Source organism: Garra rufa, chromosome 18 (genome assembly GCF_049309525.1).
Source record: "Garra rufa chromosome 18, GarRuf1.0, whole genome shotgun sequence".
NCBI classification, from domain to species: domain Eukaryota; kingdom Metazoa; phylum Chordata; class Actinopteri; order Cypriniformes; family Cyprinidae; genus Garra; species Garra rufa.
Window position 1 is genome coordinate 44,007,289 of NC_133378.1, and position 27,629 is coordinate 44,034,917.

Sequence of the window (27,629 nt, forward strand, 5' to 3'; positions counted from 1 at the left end):
CGATGGAGCACCGTGCCATAAGGCAAAAGTGATAACTAAGTGGCTCGGGGACCAAAACGTTGAAATTTTGGGTCCATGGCCTGGAAACTCCCCAGATCTTAATCCCATTGAGAACTTGTGGTCAATCCTCAAGAGGCGGGTGGACAAACAAAAACCCACGAATTCTGACAAACCCCAAGAAGTGATTATGAAAGAATGGGTTGCTATCAGTCAGGATTTGGCCCAGAAGTTGATTGAGAGCATGCCCAATCGAATTGCAGAGGTCCTGAAAAAGAAGGGCCAACACTGCAAAAATATATTCCTATATACTATAAATATTCCCCATTCCCTTAATTTATTAACAGCTAACAAGCACATTTCTCACTAATAAATGCAGTATTACTTCACATTATGTTCCCTATTCTAAAGTAGAAAAGAGACATGAAAGTTTGCAGTGAAGAATTCTGTCTTTATTGCTTGATGGTTCAACAAGAGAAAAAACTACAGATGAGACACATCTTCATTAATCACTTACTTTAAAATAGGGAACATAATCTGAAGTAATACTGCATTTATTAGTGAGAAAATAATAAATTCAGGGAATGGGGAATATTTAGCTTATAAATCATTTGTTAGTATGGAACAACTGCTAGAAAGCCTGTGCTTTTGTGTAAAAGTGTATTTCTGTTAATTTAAATGTCTGTGATGAAATACCTATTCTATATTTATTTTGTACTTATAAGCTACACATTCACATAGTGTATTGAGAACTTATGTGTGTAATTTACACAATACAAGCTATTAGTTTGTTTTATGTTTAGCTAATTGGTACACTGTTAGGACAGAAACAAGTATAAAGGGTCTATAAGACAAAAACAAGACAACAACCAATAAAGGCCTTATAAATAGCTTGTAATAGCTTACAAGTCCATAAGTAGTCATTTACAAATGCACTTATTAGTCATTAATTACTGTCTAATTCCTGATCCTTAAAATAAAGTGTTAGCGAGATTCTAGATGCCTTTCATTTTTAACTTTTTATTCATCTAAGAATCCTGAAAAAAATATTTGGTAGCACAACTGTTTCCAACATTGGTAATTCTAATAATAATTCTAATAAAAAATTGTAATATTAATGGGAATATACTTTAGAGATATTTTACTTAGACAAATTTTCAGGGGTGCCAATAATTGTGGCCAACGTGAACTAGAGAAAAACATTTATTTCATAATGAGATACCCCCCCCCCCCCCATTTTCCAGCGTTTTACTTCAATGAAAGGTTACAATTTTGTGAAATTTTGAATGAAAGATCTAAAGGATAAGCGATGCAGATTTATTTTCACAGTCACCTTTGCTCATATTTGCTAAGGGTGCCAATATTAGTGGAGGGCACCGTAATATGCACTTAATGACCATATATTTATTTGTATCAAATATGACCATATATATATATTTATTAGTATAATGATGTATAGTTTACTGCGATATGTATCTCTATGTCTGATCACACATATCTATTGAAAAAAGTTATTTTTGATGGGTAAAAGAAAATCATATAAGATGTAATCTGAGGGTTTGTTTGGGTGTGCTGAAATACCCCATGATGCATTGTGTGCCAAGAGGAGCCCATCAACAGCTCACTGACCTTTTCTCTCTCTCCGCTCGGCAGCAGTCAGAACTATTCCCCCCTCATTAGACGGCACATACACTCTCCGAGTGAGAGCCAGAGAGCCAAGTATCATACAGCAGTGGTGAATAGGTCCTCCACTAATTACTGAATTCATTTTGCGCGGATGTGTGTGGATGAGCATGCAGGTCTGTTCCTGCGCGCACTTGTGCGAATGTGTTGGAGGCAAGTGAAGTGTATTGATTATTTTAATCTGCCTATTTGTGAGTCTGTGATCCTCGTGGCTCTGCATTCGACAGGGGAATCACTAATGGGCCTCAGCGCAGGCCGCCTCAGACCTCTCCCCGTCCAATTAACTTTCAACCGGAATCTGGCAGGAGAACGCGAGGAGGCTGGCCACGGACACGCTGAGATCCCCCACATATTCCCACAGGCTACAGATTCACCAAAGCCTTAAGGCCGGAATGTCATTACCTCTCGCTTTTAATTAAAGGATTTTAGTCCTGGCATGCACAGGTAGAATCCTAGTAGCGTTCTTCTTGTTCTGCTTGTTTTTCTCTTCTTTTTTCTCTCTCTCCAAGACACTGCGTTTTCATTAATAGTACTCTCTGCTAAACATTTTTTTTTCTTAAATGACTATAGTAGAGAACATGCATGACAGAAATAATGTTTGGCATATTTATATATAATGTTAAATGTAAAAATGAGGGAGAAATATTTTAATATTATTTATTATTGAACTGTTGTGACAAGTTATTTGTATTAGTTTGTATCAATTACTTAATGCTGTTTCAATACAACTTATGAATCTGTACTAAAATTATGTACCAGCTAAATTTAGTTTGAATTTAAAATGTTTAAGTACACATTATTGTCAGATTTATCATCAAGCATTTCAAACATTTAGCCTTTTTATTATTTAGAATTTGTCCTAAAATAGCAACCTTAATGGACTTCATATCACCGGGAAATATATGAGCTTGATTTATAAATGTATAACTTATATGAAAACTTATTTGACAACATAAAATTGATCACTGTGAGACTGTATTGACCACAATGTTCCTTCTCTTAAATGCAGTGTTGCTCTTTTGATGGCCAAATATGCATATATATATATATATTATCTTGTGAAAATAATAAATCTATAATCTCTATAAAAAAGTGAAAATAATTTCCTAGAATTTTACTCGTCTATTTCTCTTAAAGTGAAAATAAATAATTTAAAATGAAAATAAATAAATAAATAAAAAATTTAATTTATTTCCTAGAATTTTACTTATCCCATTTCTCTTAAAGTGAAATTAAATAATACAAAATGAAAATAAATAAATAAATAATTTAATTAATTTCTTTGAATTTTACTCACCCACTTTCTCTTAAAGTGTAATTAAATAATAATAAAATGAATTAATTTCTTAAAATTTTACTCCCCTTTTTTCTCTTAAAGTGAAAATAAATAGTTTTAAAAAAATGTATTTCCTAGAATTTTACTCACCCACTGTCTCTTAAAGTGAAATTAAATAATAATAAAAAAATTTAATTAATTTCTTATCATTTTACTCACCTATTTTCTCTTAAAGTAAAAATAAATAAATGTACAATCTCCATATAAAAATACTCGCCTAGTTTCTCTTAAAGTGGAATAAAAAAAATAAAAAAATAATATTTATTTAAATTTTACTCACCTACTTTCTCCTAAAATGAAAATAACAATCTATGATCTCTATATTAAAAAATAATAATTTCCTAGAATTTTACTCACCTACCTTTTCTTAAAGTGAAAATATATAGTAAAAAAAATCTTTGAATTTTATTCGCCTACTTTCTCTTAAAATAAAAATAAATAAATAAAAATTAAATTAATTCCTTTGAATTTTACTCACCTACTTTTTCTTAAAGTGAAAATAAATCTATAATCTCTGCATAATTTTTTTAAATTAATTTCTTAGAATTTTACTCGCCTATTTTCTCTTAAAAGTGAAAATAAATCTCTATATAAAAAAATTATTTCCTAGAATTTTACTCACCTACCTTCTCTTGAAGTAAAAACAAATAATTAAAAAATAAAATAAAATAATTTTCCTAGAATTTTACTTGCCTACCTTCCCTTAAAGTGAAAATAAATAATACAAAAATAAAATTAATTTCTTTGAATTTTACTCGGCTACTTTCTCTTAAAGTGAAAATAACTCCATCATCTCGGTATAAAAATGAAATTAATTTCTTTGAATTTTACTCGCCAATTTTCTTTTAAAGTGAAAATAAATCATTTTAGAAATTAAATTGCTTTCCTAGAATTTTACTCACCAACTTTCTCTTAAAGTGAAAATAAATAAATCAACAATCTCTGTATGAAAAATAATTAATTTCTTACAATGTTACTCACCTACTTTCTCTAAAGTGAAAATAAATCAATCTAAAATCTCTGTATAAATAATTCTGATAGGATATTAAATAAATACTTGTCAAAAGTAGAAAATGTTCACTCTCACAATGTTTTCGAACCACCTAACATATTGAACAGGTTCATATAGTAAGCTGTACAATTATTACATATAAAAATGAGGCAGAGATATTTGAATATTATTTATTATTGAATTGTTTATGAATAGGGAATGTTTTTGATGATTCAACATGTTATTTGTATATTTATATCGGTGTATTTGCACATGGCTCGACTTGGATCAACAACTCCTTCGATGCTGTATTTCTTACAAAAATGTGTCAATACAAAATTTTTTTTTTTTAATTTAGGGACAAAGTTCATCAGATTTATCATTCAAACTGTTGGCCTTTTTTGTTATTTTTTCTTTCTGAGATTTCTATGAAATAGCAACCTAGACTGGATATCACAGGAAACTGTATAGATTTATATATCTGTAACTTCTGTAAAAACATATTCTAAAATATAATACATACAAACCCATTGATCACCATATTCCTTTTCTGCTAAATTTTAAATATATCCTCATTTATTGGCAAACAAAACAAAAAAAAAAATTACTCGCATATTTTCTTTTTAAGCGAAAATCAATAAATGTACAATCTCTATATAAATAACTCTGTAATATAAAGCTGATATGACATAAAACGTATCCTAATATCTTTTATCAGACTTAGCATCCTCCCTTTTAAAACGTACTAAATAATTTCACTTATTTGTGTGATTAAAACATTATATTGGTTAAATTTGAATATTTACGACTCTTATCAGACTAAATCAATATATTAATCCTCCGTTCCACCTCAGATTCTTTAGACTGATTGGAAATCTATGTCTTTGGTTGTAGTGAGCCATTGTGTCTACACGCAAGAGCCATATTTCCAATTCCACACAGACAACCAAAGCAGTCACTTTACGTCAAATGAATTGAACAAGAGGACTTAGATTAATCACTAGCCCTGCGACCTGTGCGCACGCATATATACGTGTCCCTATAGTGGGTGAAAAGTACATCTACGCGCTGATTTTCTTTCAAGTCCAGCCATGTGTAAATGCAGCTCAGTTCACCATAAAGCATGTTGACTAGTGATTCTGAATCTCTGGGATTGATCGACACACAAAATGGAGACAAGTACACTAACAAGTACACATGAAAATATGAGTGTGTCACTGTCCTGGATAGATACAGACATATATAAGCTTTTTAATTTAAGTTTGGGAGTAGTGTATAATGTAGGATAGTTATAATTTACACACATACAAACAGCGCGTCAGAAATCCTTTTGCTTTATGAAAGGAATCGGTTGCCGTTGTGTCTGTGAAGCCCTTCTGCTTCGTATAAACCGTGTCCGTTTCTTTCAAGCCTGTTCGGTGTGTACGTAACTGTATGAGTGTGTGTTGGAGTGAGTGTGTGTGTTCATACACAGTACATCTGAGTGTGTAGAGCAGCATCACGAGCGAGTCAGTCACCATAGATGAGGAAGCCAGAGAACGTGCTGTATTTGTTGGTGTTTCCTCCGTGGACTTTCCCTCCGTCCAGCTGCACGCAGACCTCATCTCCCACGTCTAAATGCAGGATCACACTGTTGGAGGCGTAGTCATAATTCTGATCAGCGTCCTGGGCGATAGCGCTGGCCCTCACCTGTCACACACACACGGGAGAAATGAAGCCACGGTTAGAGGAAGGACACTGAGCAGGTTGTGACAATTTGCAGGATCTCAATACTCCAGCATACTCCAGTCATACTGAATGCAATAAGTATTCATAATTGTTTAGTAATAATCATTAGACCAAAGAGTAAAATATGACTAAAGCACAACAACATGAAGTGTGACATTTGGACCTTTTAAAATGATTCATCCACTACCCCACCATGCATTAGATACTGTGATAATATTTTCTACACTTAAATACATATTCAAGAAACAAGATCTGAACACTGCAATGAGAAAAGATTGTAGATATCATGGTACAACTGTGATTTTGTTCATTTGATATGATATGCGACAACTCGAGGCAACTCGAGTGAAATTTATTATAAATAAGCATAGACTGCATTTAGTGGCTTTTTTATTAGCACGTAGTTAAGAAGCAAGATCTGAACACTGCAATAAAATATGGTAAAACTGATTTTGTTAATATTATATATGATATGATATAATATATGCAACTTTGACGCAGTGAAATTTATTATAAATAAGCATAGACTGCATTAAGTGGCTATTTTTCTTAGCACATATTCAAGAAGCAAGATCTGAGCATTGCAATAAAATATGGTATAACTGATTTTGTTAATTTTATATGTGATATGATATGATATGATATGATATATGCAACTTGACGTAGTGAAATTTATTATAAATAAGCATAGACTGCATTTAGTGGCTTTTTCTTAGCACATATTCAAGAAGCAAGATCTGAACATTACAATGAAATATGGTAAAATTGATTTTGTTAATTTTAAAAATGATATGATATGATATGATATGATATGATATGATATATGCAACTTGACGTAGTAAAATTTATTATAAATAAGCATAGACTGCATTTAGTGGCTTTTTTCTTAGCACATATTCAAGAAGCAAGATCTGAACATTGCAATGAAATATGGTAAAATTGATTTTGTTAATTTTATATATGATATGATATGATATGATATGATATGATATGATATGATATGATATGATATGATATATGCAACTTGACGTAGTGAAATTTATTATAAATAAGCATAGACTGCATTTAGTGGCTTTTTTCTTAGCACATATTCAAGAAGCAAGATCTGAACATTGCAATGAAATATGGTAAAACTGATTTTGTTAATTTAAAAAAATTATATGATATGATATGATATATGCAACTTGACGCAGTGAAATTTATTATAAATAAGCATAGACTGCATTTAGTGGCTTTTTTCTTAGCACATATTCAATTAGCAAGATCTGAACATTGCAATGAAATATGGTAAAACTGATTTTGTTAATTTTATATATGATATGATATAAAATGATTTATGCAATTGACGCAGTGAAATTTATTATAAATAAGCATAGACTGCATTTAGTGGCTTTTTTATTAGCATATATTCAAAAAGCAAGATCTAAACATTGCAATGAAATATGGTAAAACCGATTTTGTTAATTTAAAAAAATTATATGATATGATATGATATGATATATGCAACTTGACGCAGTGAAATTTATTATAAATAAGCATAGACTGCATTTAGTGGCTTTTTTATTAGCACATATTCAAGAAGCAAGATCTGAACATTGCAATGAAATATGGTAAAACTGATTTTGTTAATTTTATATATGATATGATATAAAATGATTTATGCAATTGACGCAGTGAAATTTATTATAAATAAGCATAGACTGCATTTAGTGGCTTTTTTCTTAGCACATATTCAAGAAGCAAGATCTGAACATTGCAATGAAATATGGTAAAACCGATTTTGTTAATTTTAAAAATTATATGATATGATATGATATGATATGATATGATATGATATGATATATGCAACTTGACGTAGTGAAATTTATTATAAATAAGCATAGACTGCATTTAGTGGCTTTTTTCTTGGCACATATTCAAGAAGCAAGATCTGAACATTTCAATAAAATGTGGTAAATCTGTGATTTTGTTCGTTTTATATATGATATGATATGATATATTATGATACGATATGGTATGATATGATATATGCAACTTGACGCAGTGAAATTTATTATAAATAAGCATAGACTGCATTTAGTGGCTTTTTTCTTAGCACATATTCAAGAAGCAAGATCTGAACATTGCAATGAAATATGGTAAAACTGATTTTGTTAATTTTATATATGATATGATATAAAATGATTTATGCAATTGACGCAGTGAAATTTATTATAAATAAGCATAGACTGCATTTAGTGGCTTTTTTATTAGCATATATTCAAAAAGCAAGATCTAAACATTGCAATGAAATCTGGTAAAACTGTGATTTTGTTCGTTTTATATATAATATGATATGATATATGATATGATATGAAGCAACTTGAGGCAGTGAAATTTATTATAAATAAGCATAGACTGCATTCAGTGGCTTTTTTATTATCATATATGAATTTATAGGTTTGCTTTTATGTTTTTAAATCTATTAAACCTATTGAACCAAAATAAATTAATAGATGGAAGAATAAATTAATAGATACGTTTAATATTATAACAAATGAACAGTTTAATATATTTTTAATACTACTACTACTACTAATAATAATAATAATTCAAATAAAAAATAATTAATACACAAAAATAATAAATTATAATTGATTCTGTTATCATTTTATGATCCTTTTTTCTATGAAGGGGGAAATTTTATTTTTATTTTTTCCCAGATTCCAGAAAGGAGAAATGAATAGGTATGATTTTAACCTATTCATAAACCTATAAAACCAAAACAAATTAATAGATACATTAAGTATTATAACGTATTAATATTTTTACACACTTTTTCATATTATAATATAAATAATAATAATAAAAAAATTATAGACAAAAATAATGTATTATCATTGATTTCATTATCATTTTACGATTCTTTTCTTTTAAAGAGAAAGGATTTTTTTTTTCAGATTCCAGAAACCACTATTACACCATTTCCATTTGTTAAAGTACAGAACAAAACAATATAGAACAATAATGTGTATTATAATTATTATTGATCACATTAATTGTAATAATTAAATCATAAAGATTAAATATATTAATAAAATCATAATTTGTGCTATTTAAATGGTCACATATATATTTACCTTTTTTTTTTTTTAAAAAAGTAGTAATAATAATAATTATTATTAAAATTATTATTTATTACCTTTATTATAGTAATTAAATTAAATCTATTAATCAAATCATAATGAATGCTATACTACAATACAATCTTTGCTATTTAAATGGTCACAAATATATTTAATTATCCAAAAACAAAATTAATACACAAAAATAATGAATTATATTATATTTTATTATCATTTTAAAACAATAGTTTTTTTCCAGATTCTAGAAACCATTATTACACCATTTTGATTTATTAAACTATAGAACAAATAATAGAACTAGAACTAGAACTAGAACTAGAAGAGAAAGGATTTTTTTTCCAGATTCCAGAAACCACTATTAAACCATTTCCATTTGTTAAAGTACAGAACAAAACAATATAGAAAAATAATGGGTATTATAATTATTATTAATCTTATTCATTTATAATAATTAAATAATAAATTAAATATATTAATAAAATCATAATCATTTTTGTTATTTAAGTGATCACCAATGTATTTTTTTTAAATAGTAGTAATAATAATAATAATTAAAATAAAATATTATAATAATTCAATTAAATATATTATTCAAATCTTAATGAATGCTATACTAAACTACTACTAATGCAATTTTAAATTTATTAATCACAAATGTATATATGTATTCAAACATAAAATTAAATTAAATTAAATTAAATTAAAACACAAAAAATATGTATTTAATTATTCAAACATAAAATTAAATTAAATTAAATTTATACACAAAAATAATTAATTATAATTTATTTAGTTTTATAAATCTTTTCCTATGAAAAAAAAAACACAAAATAAAGATTTTTTCTAGATTCCAGAAACAATTATTCCACCATTTCCATTTATTAAACTATAGAAGAAACAATGGAACTAAAGAAAAAAAATGTTATGAAATAATGAATAACAATTACAGATATTGTCTAATCACAAATAATTAATTATAGCTGATTTGTTAACCTATAGAGCAAAAACAAATATTACAATTTTTGACATTAAATGAATAGGCACAAATAATGAATTGTAATAGCTTTCCTAGTTCCTTTTTAGGGAATGAAAAAAAATGTATACATTTTATAAGCATTAATAATTAGTTTAAATAATTAATATGAATTATATATTAATATTACATATTCATATGAATTAATATTAATAATAATGCTATGAAACAATGTATAATGATTTAAAAGAAACACACTTCTGGTAAATGTTGATACAGGAGTGCTTATGGGGGCTGTTTAAAGGAAAATACAGCACTAGCCATATCTCAACATACATATGCTCTCTTGACATGAAAGAGGCCTTGTTTTATCATCTCTACGGCAATGGAATGGAGTCATTATTATATGATACTCTGACAAGGGCTGGTCGGGTTAAATGGATGGGGCTGCAAATAACCTGCTGACCTCCACCTCAATTGAGAAAGCGTTCACACACTCTCTTATTTATCTACTGTAGGACTGTGTACCTAGCCCTATATAGGGGGTGATGCTAAAACTGTACTATATCCCTTCTTAATATTGACCTGTTGAATTTAATCGCAAGCGCACGTATCACGCAAACCGCAACGAGACTGTTTACTGGAGACACGGACTCATTTAAATTCTGCTTGAGAGATCAGCCGTATTGACTCCCAGCAGTGGATCTGAAACTTGTTTGTTAACATTTTAAATTGAGATTAGTCATGTGGTCAGACGGACATATATTCCTGCATAGAGATGCAATTAAAAAAGACCAGGACCTGAGATAAAAACAAATACGAGTATACTGCAATAGGATTTAGACATTAGCCGAGTGATATTTTATCAGTATTTTTTAGTCTGCTCAAGTGTTGTAAATGGAAAAAAAAATGGGTAATGTTTTAGCAAACAGGTGTCAGATGACAGACAGTGATTGTCAGGCATTTTGCTGGGCCGTGTTATAGCCACTCAATCTCTGTCAGGTTCCCTAAACATACGGAGCGAGCTCAAAATACAATGATATGCATGGTGTCAGTAAACATCCTCATACAACATGCCATCACTCACTCAAATGCCTCTTGTTTTATTGGGTGTGTTATTCCCTTGAGAGTCACCCACAGCCCACATAAAACACACTGACCCCAGACAGAGATGAACTCCCTCCCATATCCATAATCTAATAACCCCACTCTATTACCATCACGATACTGTCAACATCCGCACAACGTCCTGAGTGGAGACTACCGCCATTTAGATGCTTTATTGAATACCAATCTGTATAATGATGTTAGGGAGCTTTACAACGCAGCGCTGTAAGACAAATATATCAGCTTTAAATTGATTTCGCATAGCAGTGATAGATATTTGTCATTTGCAATTTGAAAAATAGCCTTGCACATTTTCACAAGCTGGGTAGAGACATGCAGCTACAAAATTTGTTTATAAGTAATGACCAATATTGCATTTACAATGGTTATTTGAGTTCATTAATTGATGAGAACTTATTTTTAAATATATATATTATTTTACAGCGATAAAAAGCATAACATTCACTGAATAAAAAATAAGATAAGGTTTTTGCAAATTTTATCTAACAATTCTGACTTATTCTCTTATTCTAATTGTGATATAAAGTCGCAATTGCGAGTCATAAAGTCAGAATTGCAAGACATAAACTCACAATTTTTGCTTTTTTCTTAGAATTGCATGATATAAACTCTCAGTTTTTACTTTTTTGGAAAATGCGAGTTTATATCTCGCAATTCTGACTTTTTTCCTCAGAATTACATGATATAAAGTCGCAATTGCGAGTTATAAAGTCAGAATTGCGAGACAAACTTACAATGCTGACTTTTTCTCACAATTGCATGATATACTCTGAATTCTGACTTTTTTTCTTGCAAATGCCAGTTTATATCTCGCAATTCTGACTTTTTTCTCAGAATTGCATGATATAAAGTTGCAATTGTGAGTTATAAAGTCAGAATTACAAGATATAAACTCATATATATATATATATATTTTTTTCAGAATTGCATGATATAAACTCTCAGTTCTGACTTTTGGAAAATGCGAGTTTATATCTCGCAATTCTGACTTTTTTCTCAGAATTGCATGATATAAATTTGCAATTGCGAGTTATAAACTCAAACTCAGAGATATAAACTCATAATTCTGACTTTTTTCTTAGAATTGCATGATATAAACTCTCAGTTCTGACTTTTTTGGAAAATGTGAGTTTATATCTCGCAATTCTGACTTTTTTTTTCTTGAAAATGCCAGTTTATATCTTGCAATTCTGACTTTTTTCTTAGAATTGAGATCTAAACTTGCAACTGCATGTTATAAAGTCAGAATTGCAGGACATTAACTCAAAATTCTGACTTTTTTCTCAGAATTGCATAATATACACTCTCAATTCTGACTTTTTTTCTTGAAAATGCCAGTTTATATCCTGCAATTCTGACTTTTTTTCTTAGAATTGAGATCTAAACTCACAATTCTGACCTTTTTCCTTACAATTCAGATGTTTTTGTTTAGAATTGAGATATAAACTCACAATTGTGTGTTATAAAGTCCAATTTTGAGGGTAAAAAGACTGATATGTTCTCAGGATTGTGCGTTTATCTCACAATTCTGACTTAACTCACAATTGCATGATGTAAACTCTCAATTCTGACTTTTTTTTGTGGCAAATGTGAGTTTATATCTCGCTATTCTGACTTTTTTTAGAATTTAAATTCGCAACTATGTTTTATAAAGTCAAAATTGCAGGATATAAACTCACAATTCTGACTTTGTTCTTAGAAATGAGATATAAACTCACAATTGCGTGTTATAAAGTCAGAAGTGTAAGTAGAAAGCTCATAATTCTGACTTTTTTCTTAGAATTGCATGATATAAACTCTCAATTCTGACTTCTTTGGCAAATGTGAGTTTATATCTCACAATTCTGAGAAAAAAGTCAGAATTGCGAAATATAAACTCACAACTACAAGTCCAATTTTGAGGTGAAAAAAAGACTGATATGTTTTATCTCACATATCATTTTATCTCACAATTCTGACTTAATAACTTGCAATTCCATGTTATAAATTCTGACTTTTTTTCTTGAAAATGCCAGTTTATATCCTGCAATTCTGACTTTTTTTTCTTAGAATTGAGATTTAAATCCGCAACTGCATGTCATAAAGTCAGAGTTGAGGGATATAAACTCACAATTCTGACTTTTTTCTTAGAATTGAGATTTAAATCCGCAACTGCATGTCATAAAGTCAGAGTTGCGGGATACAAACTCATAATTCTGACTTTTTTCGTAGAATTTAGATATAAACTCACAATTGCGTGTTATAGGGTCAAAATCGCAGGATATAAACTCACATTTCTGACTTTATAACTCCCACTTGTGAGTTTATCACACAATTCTGACTTAATTTCTCAGATTTGTGAGTTTATATCTTACAATGCTGACTTACTTGCAATTGCAGCTTTGTATCTCATAATTCTGAAAAAGTCAGAATTGCAGATGTAAACTCGCAACTCGCAATTGCAAGATAAAAAAAGTCAGAATTGTGATAAAAGTCACGTCTTTTTTTTTTCAAAGATAAATATATGTCATGGCAAACTCTAATATGGCTAGAGGTTTGGCTGTGTAAAAAATGTAATTATTTCACAATGAAGATATTCGTTGTGTTGATGTGAACTGCTTCCCTGTGCAGCCTGTTTGATGCAGGCTTGTTACTGTGCAGCCAGCATCAAACAGTTGCACTGGGTTGCCAGTCCCTTGAGAAATCCCTTTTTCAACTATACCTTACATAAAAACACTGACTAGAAACAACACAACCTTTCACATCCAGACCTAACGCACTCTATGATCCAGTAATCCACACAGAGGGCCGGCCAATAATCAAAATATTTGTATTTGTGGCTGAAAGCTGTCAGGTATGACTGAATACCAATCAGTGCAACAATGCCGTTTTCTTAATAGTACACATCAAAGTATATCATATTGTAATTATTTTTACTGCAATGATACAATGACTTAAGAAAACTGAAAATTAAAAAAAGAGCATAAAACTGAGGGGGTCAATATGTCGTGTGCATCATTCCACATCTGACAGTGACGGCTTGGCCTCCTCTCCCTATCGACGCACAGTGTATGTCATTCTCCTCATTATTTTGGCTAAGTGGGCAAAGGGGCAGTCTCTCCCTCCGGCATACCCCCGTGTTCGATACGACAACGCGAGCGGTCACTTTAATTAGCAGACATCCGGCGTAGACCATTTAAGACCTTTCTTTGCTTCCATTGATTCTCGTCTTGTATTTTTGGGATCAGTTACACCGAATCTGAGCGCCCAGGGTTTAGACATCTCCCACAAAGCACGCTTGTTAGATGCTTCCCGGCATTTATCAAATATAAGTGATATGAAAGCTTGTCTTGGAGGGAGAGGGAGAGAGGCATTTTAGGATTACCGTTGACTGCACTGGAGATGGATATTGACATGGGAGCCGACTACTTGTGAAACGCCACGCTGACTTGATCTCACACCGGCTGCGAGCAGGGACCCTCGGGCCTGCTGGGGGCTTGTTCTGCCAGGCCTTTTCATTACGGGGAGGGGGGGGGGCACTTTTATACATAGCTGAGGAGAAAGACAAGGGCTGAAGGAGAAAATAGGAGGGGGAGTTTCGGATAACAGACTGATCAAGCAAGGCTATTTTGTGCGAGAGGCGAGATGCAAGGGTATATAAAGTCTTGTTTTTATCAGTGGTGCCGTGCTCCAGCGGTAATAAAACTGACAGGATTCATTCTCCGTGATATACAGACCTCTTAGAGCGGAGACAATGGAAAACTAGCTCTTAAACTTACCTAAGGGACCAAGCACACGCGAAGGGAGGGAAAAACTAAAGCTCAAAAAAAAGGAACATTTATTGAATAGCTCCGTTTTGCCTCAAAGGGAGAATAAAATTTGTTTCGCTTCTTCAGAGAGTTATGCTTAATTGGCATACTGTACGAGCGTGGCATTGCGTACTAACAGTACAAGTATGCAGTGTAACATAGGTTGCAAGCTCTGTGAACACAGATTCAATCACGTATATTTTGCTGATTATTGCTGCTGAAATTAATTATTGTCCTGTTTTACTGTTCTAATTGGTCAGAAAAACATTTGGAGTACTATAGACTGCCAAAAGTTATAGCAAATCAATAAGAAGAGTGCAAAAAACAATAGTTTGAGAAAAGGTGTTTGTGGTTGGCCAAACTGAACCAGGATTTTCAGGTCAAGAATCTTGACAACATTCGTGTTTGTTCTTATCATTTCCGGTCAGGTAGGTGAAATATTAGGCTAATATCTTAATTAATACTGCTCGTATGTATCTTTACCACCTATTAACTTAAGTTTGTCAAAATATTGTGCTTACTAAGTCCTTCTTTATATGATTTAGCAGCTTTCACATGTTTTGATCACTCTTAACTTCTGACTTGGAAAACTTTTAGAATTATTAATAACACACAATTAAAAGGATAGTTTACCCAAAAATGAAAATGTGATGTTTATCTGCTTAACCCCTAGGGCATCCAAGATTGACTTTGTTTCTTCAATAGAATACAAACGAAGATTTTAACTCAAACCATTGCAGTCTGTCAGTCATGTAATAGCAGTCAATGCAAATAAATCAACTGTAAACAGCCACTTACAGAAGCCAGAAATGCTGAAGAGGAACGCAATGAGGAGAAAATACTGTAGCAGGCAGAAAAAGATACTGTTCACAATGTGTGAAAAATACTGAATTGGGGTGGGGATTTATATTAATTTCTGAGGGGAACTGACTGTCTTCAGAAAAGGTAAGATGGTATTTTTGTGTCATCTTACCTCCGTATAATGTAGTATTTAAAAGCGGTGTGTTGCTTTGTTTACGTCAGTAAGCAAGAAAACACTATTGCACTGTTCCAGAAGCGCCACCTGCTGTCAAAGAGTGAATTTGCGTCTAATTTGGCTCATCTGCTGCTTTTCTTTTATTCAGATGTTTTATTGTAGCATAATTTCACAAAGCTAAGGTAAGATCATTCTGTTTTTGCTTTAAAATGTGAAAATATATCTAATTTACAAAGAAAGATTTTTAAGATTTTGTTTTTTAAACAAGTCTCTTCTGCTCATCAAGCCTGCATTTATTTGATCCAAAGTACAGTAAAAACTGTAATATTGCAAAATAGTTTTACTATTTTAAATAACTGTTTTCTATTTGAATATATTTTAAAAAATAATTAATTATTCCTGTGATTACAAAGCTGAATTTTTAGCATCATTACTCCAGTCACATGATCCTTGAGAAATCATTCTAATATTCTGATTTGAACCTGAATTTTTTCAGCTTTCTTTGATGAATAGAAAGTTCAGAAAAGTAGCATTCATCTGAAATAGAAATCTTTTGTAACATTAGAAATGTCTTTATCATCACTTTTTTTAATCCATTTAAAGCATCCTTGCTAAACAAAAGTATTAATTTCTATTTTTTCCCCAAAAATAAATATACTTTATATACTGACTCCAAGCTTATAATGTTACTTTTTATATTAGATAAATGCTGATGTTTAGATGTTTCTATTAATCAAAGAATCATAAAAAAATGTGTCTTGAATAGCAAATCAGCATTTTAGAATGATTTCTAAAGGAGTAATGATCCTGAAAATGTTGCTTTGATCACAGGAATGAATTACATTTTAAAATATATTAAAATAGAAAGCAGTTGTTTGAAATAGCAAAAATATTTTACAATATTACTGCTTTTGTTGTATTTTGGATCAAATAAATGCAGGCTCGGTGAGCAGAAGAAACTTCTTTAAAAAAACATTAAAAATCTTATTGTTCAAAAACTTTTGACTGGCAGTGTATATGTAGCACGTTTGTTTGGATCGTGATTAAAACGCAGTGGTTCTGAAACTGTTCAATGCATTCTGATTAATATAAAGGCACCATCAGGGGGTAAAAAAAAACCTGATAAACCATAAAACTGTCAGAATCCTAAAAAAAAAAAAAAAAAAAAAACGTGACACAGGTTTTTGGTCAAAAAGCCCAGGACTAATTCTATTGTATATAGATATCATCAACTCACCCTTATGTCATTCCAAACCAGTATAACACAAAAGAAAATGTTTTGAAGAACCGTCAACGAATTGTCTTTTATGTTTTGGAGAAGAAAGAAACTCACACACGTGTGAATACATGATGTCAAAATTGTCATTTTTAGGTGAACTATCCCTTTAACAAGCCACCCCATGTAAAACCTATGCATTCCATTTTACTCATTTTAATCATTTTATACGATTCCCTTAAAACTATTTGGCAATTAGAGGCTGTGCAATTAGGGATCACCACAATTAGAGACTACCAAAGTCACTCATTATATTTCTACCGGACTATGTACATGTCACTGCACCAGGAGACATTTATTAGAGCAGGTACTGGTCATTAACAGACAGGCGATGGCATTTTTAACACTAGCGTGTGAAAGAGCTCGACCTTTTGGAGGTCTATTAAAAGAGCGTGTGACAGGTGAAAAAGGGGAAAAAGAAATGGTGGAACGATTAAGCAACAGAGAGGACGGAGTGTAGATTAGTCTACTTTGATCAGAGGTTCAGACTAATGATTTGGGAACCTACATGGAAGCTGAGGGATCATAAATTAAAAGATTAACAGCACTAGGCACGTTAATGATGAGGAAGAAGCATGTAGATGCTAAATCAGATATGACGTACGACCCTTGTTGTCATGTTTTGACTTGCATTAGCATTAAGGCAAAGAAACCATTATTCAACAAGCACAATAAAAGCGCCACCAATAATGCTCACAGCATCAAAACCTTTGAACAAATCTCTCCATATGTTTATAGATCTTCATGCAGTTATTCTATCTGACAGCAGAGGTTATCTGATTTATGCGGCATAAAAATGAGAAGTTATTATTAAATGATGTGCGATTTTTGACCCTGCTGACACTGGGACTTTTGAGGATGGGATTTGACAAGTTACAATAAGTTTTCCCTTCGCTTGTAGCAGATGCTGTGATACAGTGGCTAAATGTACAATGATGAAATTTCATTATGAATCTCCTTCAGTGGGCAATACACCAAATTAATTACAAGAAAAATGAAGATGACCTCATTAAATATCGAGGAGGGCACTATTATGATCACCCCACTAATCCTTTCCATCTGTTACTGAACAAATGAATTATTGTAACAAAAAAAATAGCATATTCATCTACTGTGATGTATTGGTACAGTTTAAGTACAAATAAACAAAATGTACTACACTAAAAGACACTGAAATATGGCTCACGATTTTTATCTGTAACTTCTTCAAACTGAATTGTATCATTTATGTTAAAAATCACATATCCTAATTAAATATTCAAGTAGGTTTAACATATGTTTGTGTGGAAGCATTGGACTTGCTAACACAAGAAGTTTAATTTTAAATTAATTTATAATAAATTTCTAAAACAATAAACAGGAATAGACAGTTTCTCAATTAAAATTTCCTGTCAAATGATTTCCATCACATTTACATTGTTTAAAAGCCTACATTTTGTCTCTAAAATTATATAACAAATGCTATTTAATGTATACATTGTGTATTAAAATGTTCAAAAAAAATTCATTCATTCATTCATTCATTCAAAATTAAAGTTTTAATTACAAATTCGACTTGAGTTTTTAAAAAAATATTAAAGTAGAGCTGTCACTAACAATTATTGTGGCTATCACATAATCGGTTGATTATTCTGAAGATTAATTGAGTGATCAATTTTTGGGGGGTAGACCTAATAAAAATAGAACTAAACAAACAGACTTTAAAATGATTTAAATCCATAAAAATAGCAATGAGGCAATAATAATTAGTTCAAATAAAGTATTGAAAACAAGTTATCATATGGTTTTATTGAACAAAACTGTTAAAATGTATTATAAACAATAGAACTAATGTACATTACGCATTATAACAAATGGCTGCAGAGGGCGCCAACGACCTGACGATTTTTTTATTTATTTACACTTAACTGTGATCTAATCCTTGTTTAATATTGACTAAACTACGTTTATTTAAAATTTCCTCTTAACCTTTAATATTTGGCCATTTCTTTACTACAGAAATACTGCAGCTACTGTAATTTCTTGAATATGTGGCTATCAAAGTGTGTAAACTCAGAGTGAGGGTTTGAGCTTTTATTTTGTTCATAAATGATTTACTTTACAAATCTGATGAAATAGCACAGGATGCGTTCCCAGATTAACTTTATAATAAACTTAAACGCACAGGAATATGCAAAGATCGAGTTTGAGACGCTCCACGCATATGCTCTGAGAGGCACGTTCCTAACCTGATTCGCATGTATTTATTTAATTACATCGTAGCGTTTGTGAATTCACAATAGCATTATGCGTAGGATTGTTAAATAGGTTTATTATATAATGCAGCCTTGGAAAAAGGTCTAATAATGCTTTTCATGGATTCTCGTCCGTGAAATGCGCCACTTCCGGTTTTGCCGGTTACTCGACGCGGGCAAATGTCTAGTACTCGAATTGAATCAGTGATTTGTGACAGCCGCACTAAATTAAAGATGTAACGTAAACAAAGCTATTATTGTCATGTTTTGGGCTTTAAAAAACATTTGGAGTACTATAGACTTCCAAAAGTTATAACAAATCAAGGAGAAGACTGCAAAAAAGGAGTCTGAGGAACAAACTGAACCAGGATTTGCAGGGTAAGAATCTTGACAACATTTGTGTTTGTTCTTATCATTTCTGGTTAGGTAGGTGAAATATTAGGCTAATATCTTACTTAATACTGCTTGTTCATATCTTTACCACCTATTAACTTTAGTTTGTCAAAATATTGCGCTCTTTCCTGCTTACTAAATCCTTCTCTTTCTGATTTAGCAGCTTCCACATGTTTATTTCTGTGGTTTAGACAGCATAAATTAGCAGAACAACGTATTCAGTAGTACATTAACCGTGCAATTAAAGGAGTAGTTCACTTTCAGAACAAACATTTACAGATAATGTACTTACCCCTTGTCATCCAACATGTTCATGTCTTTCTTTCTTCAGTCGTAAAGAAATCATGTTTTTTGAGGAAAACATTTCAGGATTTCTCTCCATATAATGGACTTCTATGGTGCCCCCGAGTTTGAGCTTCCAAAATGCAGTTTAAATGCAAAAGGGCTCTAAATGATCTCAGCTGAGGAAGAAGGGTCTTATTTAGGGTTATTTTCTAAAAACATTTACAATTTATATACTTTTTAATCTCTACACAGAGTACACACAGAGCTAGACAAGACAAGCACTTGAGGTTAAAAAGTATATAAACTGTAATTTTTAATCGTTTTGCTAGATAAGACCCTTCTTTCCTCTGCTGTGATCGTTTAGAGTCATTGAAGCTGCATTTTGGAAGTTCAAACTCAGGGGCACCATAGAAGTCCATAGTCCATTATATGGGGAGAAATCCTGAAATGTTTTCCTCAAAAAACATAATTTCCTTACGACTGATGAAAGAGAGACATGAACATCTTGGATGACAAGGGGGTAAGTACATTATCTGTAAATTTTTGTTCTGAAAGTGAACTACTCCTTTAATGCTATTGTTTACATTCGAGTATCTCTATTATGGCCGTGTATCCGGGTAACTGACCAAACCATGACATAAGTGCAAACCCTCTATAAGAAAAGATTCTTTCGTTTTTGGTTCTGCTGACCTATGACTTTTCCATGATTATCCACCTACATCATTTCCATTTCAGGCAGTACCAAAGGGCGCTTACTCATAGACCATTCAACAGTCACACTCCTGGGACACTGTAGCCTCACACGTCTGAGGTCCGACGGCACCAGTTGGTATCAGGAGACCAGCTTTCACTAGCTGTCAAAACCACCGCACAGACAATGATCAGCCAGATGGTCACACGAGCCTGCAACCAGGTACGGCAACACGCGTGCCACACTCTAGAGGATACCTGAGATACTTTTTTTTCTTTTAATTAGCACCCTAACATTCACAGACAGTCATAATTAGCAAACAAATGCTAATGTCAGGATCTGGTCTTTTTATCTTTAAGACTCCTTGTTAACCTGTCAAACCATGACATGTTTGGCGCTTCTCCATCTGTCTGTGGCTGTGTATTCATTTTTGTCCGTGCGTGTAAGCCTCCCAGAAGTCTCGTCTCTCTGCCCACTGTCTGCAGCTTTCTATTAAGCCATCTATCTTCCTTTCCTCCCCTGATCTTTCTGTCAACCAGCCTGGGTGATTCTGCCATACTCTTAACTGTCATGGCTACCCTTGCGTCCTTCTCTCAGTCTGTCTCACAATTCACTTGTGCACTTGAGCTTGTGGGCCGCCCACTGGGGTGCCATACTGAACATGGCCTCCACAATGAAGATGCGAGATGACTGTGTCAAAACTCGTTTTCAAGATGAAGGATAAAAACTATGATATATTTCACCGCTTATTTTTTCTATTCTGGTGTTGTTCTTTTACAATTTCGCCTGGAACATTACTTATTTGTGAGTGTTTCTTCAACGAGAGTCACTTTCATTGATGTGGGGCTTTTAAAAATTAAATTCTCACTTTTCTTACTAGTTTAATTCATTTGTCCACTAACAATGGCCAATATAAAATATAAACATTAAAATTCTTTTGAAATGACTATTTCACGCTTAGTTTAGATCTACAAACATAGTATTTTGTGTTGGATTTTCACGTTTTAATGTTGAAAACATCTGGATCTGGGCCAAGGGTAAAGCAATAAAGTATATACATGAAGGCATTTGAAGCTTTTTTTTAAATAAAACTTTTATAAATTGCTTTTTTTTTTCAACATTAAACTTTTATTGATGTGGGCTTAAATCAAATTCCTGTAAAACACACTTTTCTCACTAGCTTAATTCAGTTTCTCCTGGAAAATTACATATTTGTGAGTGTTTCTTTAATGAGAGTCACTTTTCAAAATTAAATTCTCACTTTTCTTACTAGTTTAATTGATTTGTCTACCAACAATGGCCAATATAAAATGTAAACATTAAAATAATTTTAAAATGACCATTTCAAGCTTAGTTTAGATCATAGTTTTGAAAACACAGTATTATTTAGGTTGGTTTTTCATATTTTAATGTTGAAAACATCTGAATCTGGGCCAAGGGTGAAGCAATAAAATCTATACATAAAGGCATTTGAATTTTTTTTTTTAATAGAAATGAATAAATTATTTTTTAATGTTTTAATTATTACCTTAAAACACACTTTTCTCACTAGTTTGATTCTAAAGTCTACTAACAATGGCCAATATATAACATAAATATTAAAATGGAGAAGATAAAGGCATTTTAATCTTTTTTTTAAAATAATAAATGAATAAATGAATTGTATTTTTTTTTCTAAAAATAAAAATTTTATTGATGTGGCTTAAATTAAATTCCCTTAAAACACTTTTCTCACTAGTTTAATTCATTTTTCTGCTAACAATGGCCAATATAAAATACAAATATTAAAATAATTTTAAAATGACTGTTTTAAGCATTTTAAAGTATACTAACAATGGCCAATATAAAATATAAACATTAAAGGTTGGTGTTGTGGACTTTCGTACTGGTGCAGGGATGTGAGGGAGGCGGAGCGAAAGTCCACAACACCAACCCCCTGACGGTGATTGGTTGGAACACTGTTTGTTTTTCTGTGGAATGGTTGATAGCACCGATTGTTTTTTTGGCATATCTCGGACCCTAGGCTGACCACAGAGACGCGTTTTTTTTTTTTACAGCCGATTTATGGGGCAGGCAGCGAGCGAATCGTGAAGAAAGGTCAGCTGAATGTGACACTTTATGTTTCAGCCTAGAATTGCTGATACAGCCTTTAAATAATTAAATAAAATACATTTTCTCACTAGTTTAATTATAAGTCTACTAACAATGGCCAATATAAAATATAAACATTAAATTTTTTAAAAGCTTAGTTTATAGTCATGACTCATCAAGCCTAGTGTATAGTTACAAGTTCTAAAAACATATTATTTTAGGATGGATTTTCATATTTTCAATGTTGAAAACATCACAAATAAAAAGATCATTTAGGAGTTTGCATTGAAATTGCAATCTTTTAATGAATAATCATGAAGATCTGCTTCATAAGCTATACACCTTATTCTTTCCGTAAGAGCAGGTGTAGCCATTTGTAAATTTTATGGTTATGGTATCTGGTCTCATCCGTGTCCAGCTATTTTTAGCTGTACAAAACAGCTCGTTTTGCTGCTTGACATTGTAAATGAGTGTGTCTTTATTTTATTTTAATGTATTATCTCTAATACAAACACACTGGATTGTAGTACATTCGCGTTTAATAATAAGGTGAATAACAAAAATAAAAGAGAAAATATGTTTTAATAATAATTAACTTAAAAGTTCGTTTAGTTGAAGTAAAAGTCATATCTATATGCACAATGGTGATTCTCCACTTCAAAACCTTTGAATTTCTGTGAACTCCATGTTTTGAAAACTGCCCTATAATATTCAATAGACATGACTGTTTGAACATCATTTTGTCAGCATTCAAAAATAACCTTTTACAAATTAACATAAACCTCCTAATCCCAACGGACCATTGTCTGCTTTCAGATGACACTTCTGAGAATTCCAGTCTCTCAGCATCTGTCAAAAAATCTAGCATCCTTTTCACTTTTACATGCTCTGTACTTTCCATAGGTAGCTGTACAAATCTGCATCCTATGAGCTCTTTAAAATCTTAAAGGCTACAAAAATTGTGAATTGTGTCGCAATGGACTGCTGACTTTATTTTAGGTGCTTGGGGAAGTATCATTCCTACTGCAGTTTATTTGCTGTAGTGAGCAGTTAACCCTCACATTTCTCTATTACATTTCGGGCCCTACAGAGGAGTAAAGCAGTGCCACCTGATGTGCTCGAAATGGACGTAATTGAGTGGACCGAAAAGATAATTAATGAGCAATCAATGAACATGCAATAGACGGGGGCACGTACAGCATGGAGGGGATTCAATCTAAGAGTTATGAATGATTTAACAGGGGAAGCAGACTTGCATGACAATACAAAACTGTACAGGTCGGTCCAATTTAATCTACTATGAGTCTAATCACTTTTACAGATGGTCCACTGTATTAACACAAGGCTTTCATTACACAGTGAAATACAAATAAACATTTTATAGTGTGCTTGGGTAAAACTGTTCATAAAAGATTATTTTACGATTGCCTGTCAAATAAAAAAAAAAAGGTCCAAGAGTGTGTCTTGATCTACAAAGGTCATAGTCACTTCAAAACACTACAGATAAACCTTTTCTTGTCTCGCTCATTTCCAGTCTTCTGTGTTTAATTAATGTCGAGGGAATGAATGTGGAAACTGTTCATTTTTCGTACATTCATTATTTAGTTGGCAGTAGACCACACCATGACAGCTCTGGCTGATGAGTCGTACGACACATTTTTAGGTGATGAGTGAGATGTAAATACGATGTTATTAAATTGTCAAAATATTTTGGACACACAGTTAAGATATTAATGTCATAATTTTCATTTTAGTCTTCCCTGGTCAGCCTTGCAAAACAATACATCTGCATCCAATTTGCTTCCATGTTATTCAGTGCGATGGTAAACATTTATAAAATTTAATAGGAACTTTAATAAGAAAAAAGCTCATAATCCAACTATTCTGATTCATCTAAATGAAGTTGACCTTAGTGGTGAAGCTCAATACGCTGAACTGAGTCAAAGAGAAATTACTTTTAACATTTGACTGCACACGTAATGTCCATAATAAAGCCTATAAAATTAATTCTGCCATTGTTTACTCACCTTCATGTCATTCCAAACGGGCATGTTTTTCTTCTGTAGAACACAAAGATGCTTTTTTTCTTCACAATGAAAGTCAGTGAGGTTCATTGTTGTTTTGGACCACATTGACTTCCATCGTATGGACCAATCAGTTAAATCATTCTTCAGAAGTAAGAAAGCCAGAGAGGATTGGAATGACATGTGGGTGAGTAAATGATTACAGCATTTTTCATTTTTTAAGTGAACTATTCTTGAGCCAAACATTTCATTTCAACCACAAACAATGATAAATTCTTACCTGTCCGTTCTTCTTGAGGTCCGCCCACATGCTGGTCCCATCTCCTCCTCTCATGAGGACATGGTATGTAAAGAAGTAGATACCGGGTAGAGGGCATGTGAATTTTCCAGTGCTGGGCTCATAGTAGTTGCCAACATTGGTCACCACATCATCAAACTTGAGCACATCAGTGCCTTCATGTTGCTTGCGCAGGCCTGCGTAAAACGCAATTTTAGGGCTGTATAATGATGACACGTAACCGCCAGGCCCAGGACCCGGCGGCCCTTGTGGCCCTGGCTTTCCAGGCTCTCCAGGTGGTCCTCGTGGACCAGGTGGTCCTGGGATTCCCGGAGCTCCCCGATACCCAGATTTCCCCTTCCGGTTTGGAAAATCAGGAGGTGCGGGTGAAACAGCCGTTAGCTCCTGGCCTTGAGATGTGGTGTAGGGGTCACAAACCATTCGACAACTTCCTAGCATTTCATAATGGCTTCCTGTGTTGCCGGCTCCTCCTCCTTTAGTGTTGTGGACCAGTAAAGGGATGGTGACCAGGAGAATCAGAACCATGGCCACACCCACGGCCGCTCCTATGACACGCTTGCGACGGCTGAGCCGAGAGGCGGCAAGCGTTAGAAAGTCCTCCTCTCCTTTAGGTGGAATGGTGCCCGCCAGCGTGAAAGCTGGAGTAAAACTCGCTAAAGTGTGAAAGCAAATGTGTGATTGGGTACAAAGGAACAGACAAAGAGCCACAGATATCTATAGAGGAATGAGGCCAGTGGGGAGAAGAATAGGAGATGAATTTATGGATGAGACAAGGAGACCAAGAAGAGCGTGGAGCATACAGAAAGGCGAGGGTGCAATGGGACTAGTGGTAGGACAGAGTGGAGAGCGACAGGAAGATCTGGAAGAACGAAAAAGAACTGCAACAGAAAGGTGTGGCACGGAAAAGGCTTATGGTCACCTATTATACAGGAACACTAGCAACACAATAGAGTTTTTTTTAAAGTGTTGGGATTTCGTGGCTAATAACAATACAGATGTTTTCATTCATTCCCTTGTTTGTTAACATTAAATATACAGTGAAATCTCTAATACACAGAAGATGCTCTAGGCTTTCTTTTGCATACGTGATTAGCAACAACAACCTGTTTTTGGTTTTTGCACTTCAAGTTCCTTTCCACCACAAAAGTGCAATTGAGCAATTGCAAAATTCAGTTCATGAGAGGCTAGATAAAGCACAAAGTTATGTGCTTGCAAAACAATATTCAAATCAAGTCCAACAAAACACCTGAAGGATGTGGCAAAAGAATCTGACATCCAATGTTCCGTGTTTCAAAATAAACCGATCCTGCACAATGAATTTTGTCCAACGCTCCGCATTAAAACCCGATGAGCCACAATATATCGATCCTTCAGTATATTATTATTATAAATTTTTTAGGGACATATGGAAGACCCCTGTAGTGGCTCTGGCAGGACTGGAAAAATTCCACAGAAATAGAACTGGAGGAGGAAAAACATGAAAAGACAATAAGGAAAATTTGTGAATGCTATGCTATTTTTTCATTATACATATATATATATATATATATATATATATATACTGAATTTTATTTCAATGTTTTATTTGACCAGTTTCATTTATATTATAAATTGAACATGCTGAAAGTTTTCTTGCATTATATCTTGCAAATATTTATTTACTTATTTTATCAGAATGACCACTGACTTCTATAGAGGCCAACTGATGTTACATTTTTGCTGTAAAAGGTTTGTCCTAAACGTGAGAAATATGCACAAATAATTAAATGAATACCATAAAAATAAATTTGTAATACGTTCAGTCAAACACGCGAAAGTATGACACAAGTGCGCAACTTCAAGTACACTAAAAAGACATTAAAGAGACTCTTACCTTCACTTCGATGTTTATGCAAGATCTTTATGATTAAAAATCTTTATCTGATATCCGTCCTTACGTTTGCTGAGTTCCAGAGTAAATTAACGGTGAATGAAATTAATGTTCATCTTCAGCAGACGAAGACTCCTCTCTTTACTCCAGCCAGACACCGAAATGCAGAATAACGATTTTAAAATAAGGTGAGTTAACTTAATTGAGTTGCGACTATCACTTCTGACCTTATTTATTCCTCGGACTGCGCGCGTGAGTAAAACTTCCGCTTTTGTCTTTCGTTTTGTTGAGAGAAATCATAAAGCAGCAACAGCGCTGGACTTCTGACTCCGACACCTGTGAGATTTTCACACTCCACACACACACTCACACTGTCCCCCTCATTCTTCCATCCGGTCGACTCCTCCCTCCCTCCCTCCATCCCATCTCATCCTCGCTCCTCTCACTGGCTCTGTCTCAAACACCACTGAGCTGCCTACCTAGAACGCGGGTGCGATACTCAAACACGCCGTCTGACTCGGCAGCACTTGGTTTTTAGACACAGCCGATAGCCGTTGTTTTTCCAACTTAATCATCATTTAATGGGGGAAAGTGGTGTAAATGTTAATCGTTTATCATGTCAGTAGCCTATGTTGATTAATGTTTTTAAAAATAAGCCATTTTATTAACAGAAAAACTCTTGTGGACGACACAGGGAAAAAATGACTGGGTGAAGCGTCTCTATCTGTTTGGGTTAAAGATG

General features: G+C 32.9%; 1 protein-coding gene across 1 annotated transcript; it reads right to left on the reverse strand.

The window, feature by feature from the left end:
- Nucleotides 1–4,784: 4,784 nt before the first annotated feature.
- LOC141291146 (complement C1q-like protein 4) lies at nucleotides 4,785–27,271 on the reverse strand. The gene is made up of 3 exons (XM_073823316.1): nucleotides 26,891–27,271; nucleotides 25,000–26,478; nucleotides 4,785–5,696 (listed from the first exon to the last, which is right to left on the reverse strand). The coding sequence occupies exons 2-3, from the start codon at nucleotides 25,540–25,542 to the stop codon at nucleotides 5,517–5,519; spliced, it is 723 nt and encodes a 240-aa protein (XP_073679417.1). The 5' UTR covers nucleotides 25,543–26,478; nucleotides 26,891–27,271; the 3' UTR covers nucleotides 4,785–5,516.
- Between the last annotated feature and the right edge of the window lie 358 nt (nucleotides 27,272–27,629).